The sequence below is a fragment of the Rhagoletis zephyria genome, unplaced genomic scaffold (assembly GCF_001687245.7).
Source record: "Rhagoletis zephyria isolate East Lansing unplaced genomic scaffold, Rhagoletis_zephyria_1.1 Rzeph_scaffold_09118, whole genome shotgun sequence".
Taxonomy (NCBI): domain Eukaryota; kingdom Metazoa; phylum Arthropoda; class Insecta; order Diptera; family Tephritidae; genus Rhagoletis; species Rhagoletis zephyria.
This window is the reverse complement of record NW_016166197.1, coordinates 5,802-11,927: the sequence shown is the minus strand read 5'-3', so window position 1 is coordinate 11,927 and position 6,126 is coordinate 5,802. Positions and strand designations below refer to the sequence as shown.

At 30.4% G+C, this 6,126-nt stretch overlaps 1 protein-coding gene across 1 annotated transcript; it reads right to left on the bottom strand.

Annotated features, from left to right (window-relative positions):
• Window positions 1-910: 910 nt before the first annotated feature.
• LOC108375553 (uncharacterized) lies at window positions 911-5,202 on the bottom strand. The gene is made up of 2 exons (XM_017631695.1): window positions 4,935-5,202; window positions 911-1,317 (listed from the first exon to the last, which is right to left on the bottom strand). The coding sequence occupies exons 1-2, from the start codon at window positions 5,200-5,202 to the stop codon at window positions 911-913; spliced, it is 675 nt and encodes a 224-aa protein (XP_017487184.1).
• Window positions 5,203-6,126: the final 924 nt, after the last annotated feature.

The window sequence follows — 6,126 nt, the reverse complement described above, 5'->3', positions numbered from 1 at the left end:
TTTTATTTTTTTTTATTTCATTTATATTTTAGTAACTTATTTATCGTTACATTTTTTTAATTTTATTGGTTTAAAAACCTATCTTATGTATTTTTTGTTTTTCAATTTAATTTCCTTTTAATTTTTAGATTTTATTGTTTTAAAAAAAAATATTTTTATGATTTAATTTAATTTTTTGAATCTTTTTTTGTCTTTTTAATAACATTTTTTATTTAACATCTCTTAATTTTTTATATTTTATTGTTTGTAAAATGAAAATATGCTTTTAATGTCATTTAATATTCAGAAACTTATATTATTTTTTCGTTTTATAATTGAATTTTTGCTTTTTTTAATTTAATTTAATTTTAATTTTTATATTATATTGTTAAAAAAAGGTTTTATCATTTAACTTAATTTTCATGAACTTATATTATCTTTCAATTTAATTTAATTTTAATTTGTAGTTTTTATTCCCAAAAACAATAAACTTATACGTACACAATTTTGTTAGAAAAGTTATGCCTAAAAGACAAACAGAATAACAGGAGGTCTTACTCCTGGTGAGCAGATCTTTCCACTAGTATTTCCAAAGAAAGAAAGAGCTTTGAGAGAGCAATTCCATTGTCTTACGAAAGACTTTTGTCTTTCGAAATACTGTGGTAAGTTGAAAGATGGTTGCCAGAATTGCCCTCTTAATGAATATTTTTGTCAAGAATATTTTTAATTCCAAATTTTGGCATTTTACCCCGGGGTAAATGCAGCATTACACGCTTTTACTTACCATTATTTTTCGCTTTTATGTAATCGTAAACACTGCTAGCTATCATACAGAATACAATGAAACTAAAGAAAACACTGGAAAACATTTGAAATATATGCATTACCAATTAGAGCCTGTAATAAATAATTATATAATTGATTAGCTCACTCACATGGCGAAGATGTCGATCGCTCGAAATTTAACGGGCTCTTCATATTTGCAATATTTTTCTTGCATCATCGTTGAAGTGATGCCAGCATCATAGTACTTATTCATCACGCCAGTCAAGATTTTATTACCCAATTCAGCTGAACATGAACTTGGTATACAAACACCTAATTCAAATGTCTCTGGCTTTGAATATTTATAGCTGATCCTAGCTGGACTACGTACTTGACGTGGTTTAATCTCGTCCATATATTTTTTGATTGGCACGCGTGCCAAACAATATTGACCGCGTAATACATCATCCGTACTGAATTCCCAAGAAGCAGCTAAACATTCTTCATAGGCGCCGAAGCTCAGTGCGTGACCCCACATCAAACCGACGGGTAGACGGCCCCATGTGTCGGGAACTGTAATAAAAATTGAGTTAGTTGAATTGAGTTGGCATATGTCGACAAAACATATTTTACCGTCAAAGAGAAAAAAGTTATAATTCGAATGAAATATTAAAATATTTTATCGCTATTAACAGCCTTTTAAATGGCTCTGTTTTTGCTTTCTTTCAAATAAAAGTTATTGCTCTGGCAAATTTCCACAAATCCTCTAATGCTTTTCATGATAATTTTTGCCATTTTGTAGATGCATAAGCTAGAGATAATTTAGGTAGACTGTCTGAAGTGAAGCCATTCTAATAGAATTATCCAATAAGGACTGAAAACAGTGCTTCCCTGCATGCTTCCTAGAAAGGGGTTTCCTATTTACAATTTACGCGAATGTACTTATGTAAGTATGTATTTATATTATTTAGCATTACAAATAGGATTCAATATGCATTTTATGTCTCAATAAAACTTATTTGCTCTGAACCTTAAATACTTAAATTCCTTAAAGAAGTATGATTTTTTTAAATAAAAACTGCTTTAAAAGAACTTCTTCGAAAGGCCTTCCCTATAAAAGCCTTTCTGGAAGCACTCATTTGAGTAGCGAAAGCAGAAGCCCACTCCACACTATGCCACTCTGTACAAAAACGGAAGGAGAAAGGATTCTCCGCTACTAATGACAGAAAGCTTACCCTATTTTTCAAAGCAAAAAATTAGATGGGTGTCTGCATTGATCTTCAATAAAAAACCAGGAAAATTTAAGTGTGGACCAGGACGCCACGACAATTGGTTTAAATCAGGACAAATCTTGGAAAACCATGATGTCTGGAAGCCCTAGTGTATTGGAGAAAACTATGAAGCACCAGGTCTATGGATTTGGTCTTTTTTGAACTGAGAAAGGTATGCAATAAACTTTTTAAAAAGTTTCAAGCATATATTATTTTGTATATTGTATTTTTTGTTTAAATCATTGCGTACTGTTTGTAGGTCAAAAAAAGAAAAAAATCAAAAATTTGACTTATGTGTTTTTTTACCTAAAAAACTAAAATGTATTTTTTAGTTTTTGTGACCATGACAATGGAATAATTGATGCAAGAACAGCAACAGCTTTTTAAAAAGTTCATTGCATTGAAAGACTTCCATTTTTAAAGGTAATTTTAAAGGTCAAGGTAATATTTTTATCCAGCGAGACTATTTTTTCTGTATTCTCATTGCAAACGCTTTCAAATACCGTTACATATATTTCGCTGTTTGTTCTCGTTCTTAATGCCGAATGATTAAAATGGTTCAGAGGATTTCCAACTACACTGATAATAAATATAAAATTTGCCGCTTAGACTTTGTTGTTTTTTTTTTCATTTTTCCTAACAAACAAATCGTGTTACAAAGTTCAATAACACTACTGACATTTATTTACTTTATTATTTTATTAGGTGTAATTAAAGCTCATTTTGCACTTATCAACCGAAAACCTTTTAAACTTTGCCAACTTTTATAAAAAAAATTACTCTTTTCTATGTTTATGTATGTATTTAAGTATGTTAAATTGTTATTGTTAACGAAATTATATATATTGGCAGTCCGACTTGCATGTATTTGCGATTAGATTATAATACATATCATTTAAATCATAAGTTTTTATGAGTATTTATGACTCAATTGTGATTTACTATAGTTTTACCCAAAATTTATGCGTTGCAAACTTATGACGCCGATTGTGAATTTAGGCTTCTGTTTCGTCACAAAGTTATGCAATAAATTCAAAACGGAAGAGATTTATTTACTTTATGTAGATTAACGATTACTATTATAATCGAGATATCACAAAATAGTCGAAACCTTTGGTCGGGGTTTAAGTTAAATTTATGATCACATATATACATGTCTACATACTGTGTTAAATAATAGCTTTTACGTGCACACTTTTAGTCAAATTTATGGTTTTTTTTTTGTTTCTTTGGAAGTTAATACTGGTAATTGGTAAATGACCAGAAGGATGTTGGGTAGATAAAAAAAAAACACTAACTTAACAAATGATTCTAAAAACCTAAAAAAAAATAAACAAGAATGATAAACTGCGATAACGAAAATGTAACGAACGTTTGTCCGAAAAATAGTTTTTGGGCCATAGTACGGGGAGACTCTTATTAAAGTAAAAAAGAGATTACTGAAAATCGGTATTTACCGCCAATATCTAAAAACCTAAAAAAAAATAAACAAGAATGATAAACTGCGATAACGAAAATGTAACGAACGTTTGTTCGAAAAATAGTTTTTGGGCCAGAGTACAGGGAGACTCTTATTAAAGTAATAAAGAGATCACTGAAAATCGGTATTTACCGCCAATATCGGTACGAATGGTTAACGTAAATGCAGTATAGGCAGGGGCGGCAAAATATGGGGACGGCAAAATTTGAGTTAAAAATTTTTTTTTTTCAAGTTAGCTGCACTGAAAGTAGAATTTTTGTTTTTACATTTTAAGACATTAATTTGAGATTCAATTATGCAATCAAAAAATAAGACAACGCTGTTAGGTATTTTTGATATTGTTTAAATGATAATATTTAAAAATACCAATTTAATATTTTTGAGTTTATAACTTATCAAGTGAAAAAACTTTGTGGATGATGGCTTTCTTTAAAAGTTGAAAACCTTTACTCAAGGAAAATGCCACTTTTCATCATAAATTATAATAAAAGTATAGTAAATAGCATAAATTTGAATGTTACTATTTACTGCTAATCGTTTCAAAACTGGTGTTCTTACCTCAAAATATTTTTCTTATCCGAAAAAGGGCGGCAAATTCTGAATTGCCTAGGAGTGACAAATATTCAAATCCGCTTATTGCACTTCTACAGGAAATATGTAGGTTGCAGATCGCTTTTTATATATATTTGTACAGAACTAGATTAATATTACTTTTCGAATAGGTGGCAACACTAATCAGAAATAATTTCGAACTCAAATTTTTTTTAAAACTATTTCGTTTGAACTCATATATTCTATTTAACCTGTTAAAAGTTTAGTAAATTCGAGTTTTCAAAAAGGTGGCAACCCTATTTAAAATTATATTCAAACTAAAATCTTTTTCTTCTGACATTGTGGTTCTCTTTTTAATTAACAAATTAATTAAATTGATCATGCAACTTTTAACACCTAATGATTCTAAATGCTAAAAAAAGATTTCATAACAATATTTCGTGTGTGGCAAATATTTTAATATCTCATATAACTTCTGTATAAACTAACTAAATTTGACTTTTCAAACAGGTGGCAACCCTATTCAAAATCATAACATGTACTTCAATTACTTAATTAACGTCGAATTTGATTTTTTAAATAGGTGGCAACCCTTCATTGATACCCATAATGACATTATTTATATAAAATTTTTTAAAAGGTGGCAACTCTTCGAAAAAGTTAAACCTTATCGCACATCTAATCTACACTGCAAATAAAAAATATTTCTGCCAACACTCGATTCCGCTATGTACGTTTACTTTTTTTAAATTATGGTAGATTGTCTCTAAATTTCAATTACTCGTGTCACTTGTGCATATCTATCAGAAGGATAACCCTTGCGAATTTAAATACTTTCTATCGTATTTAAATAGTACGACCTCCATTCGCTATACAATTTCACTTACACTCAATAGCCCATTCGTAATATTCGTCGAGTGCCGCCGATATACGATCGATATCCCTGAGGCATTTCGAATCGTCGTATGCTCTTAATGTGCCATTAACTACTGCAGCGCCTATGCTTGCACCATCTTTAAAAAAGAGATAAGCAAGATCATTTTTGAAGGGTGATCCTGAGGCAGCCAAAGCTGTTATTGATTGTTCAGCATTCGAATTATATAAAAATAGCGCTAATATAAGCGACAACACCGCCAGTGCATGCCGCGCTGCCATTTCGTTTGTGGCCGTAACACTTAATCGTTATGTATGACCGCACTACACTAGGATATGACCGTAGTCCCACTTGTCGCGCCAGTATATAGGACTAAACTGCAAGAAACCCATATTCGGCAGTAACATTTATAGCCATTGCTGCCACATTACTCAAGATATGGTCATATCAATCCGCGAACGAGTATACATAAGTACTCGAGGGCACACATACTCACCTACTCCATTTTCCACAAATAAATCTTATTTCTTGTTCAGATATTCTTGAATCTAAGTATATGGGTATTGATTTGCTTATATTGATAACATGCCACACATTTGATGAAGTATGTATATATGTATGTTGGTTTAATAATGAAAAGTATTGCTCGTAATCTTAAAGTAAAATTCTTAACTAATCAATCGCCAACAATAAACGCTATAATTCGTAAATCTGCCGGCTTATCGAATTTTAGATTATAAATAAAGAGGTAACGGTTGAATTGTAAAACTAAACAGAAGGCATTTTATTGTTTGTGTGACAAAAGCAAATACATTTTTCGAGATATGTATAAAATAAATTTAATTAGCGGCGGTATATCGAAATATGGTATTGACCAGAGATTGCGGTGAATGGGCGAAAAAAAGGTCATTGAAAGAGAAATTAAAGGAGAGTTTATAACAAAATTGCCATTTTTACAGACTTGTAAATAATATTCATACGGACATATGCATTTTTATATATGTATGTATGTACATACATACGTTAATACTGTACATATGTATTTTAGTAAAAAATGAAACTTTGTTCCTCAAATTTCAGTAATATCAGCTTTGGGTAGATCTACTTCGGAGCGCTGCGCATATTTGGCTAGCTGGGATCGATTAAATAACGTATACGCCCTGATGTCCACTGATATTAAGAGTGAAAATATTCATATACACATA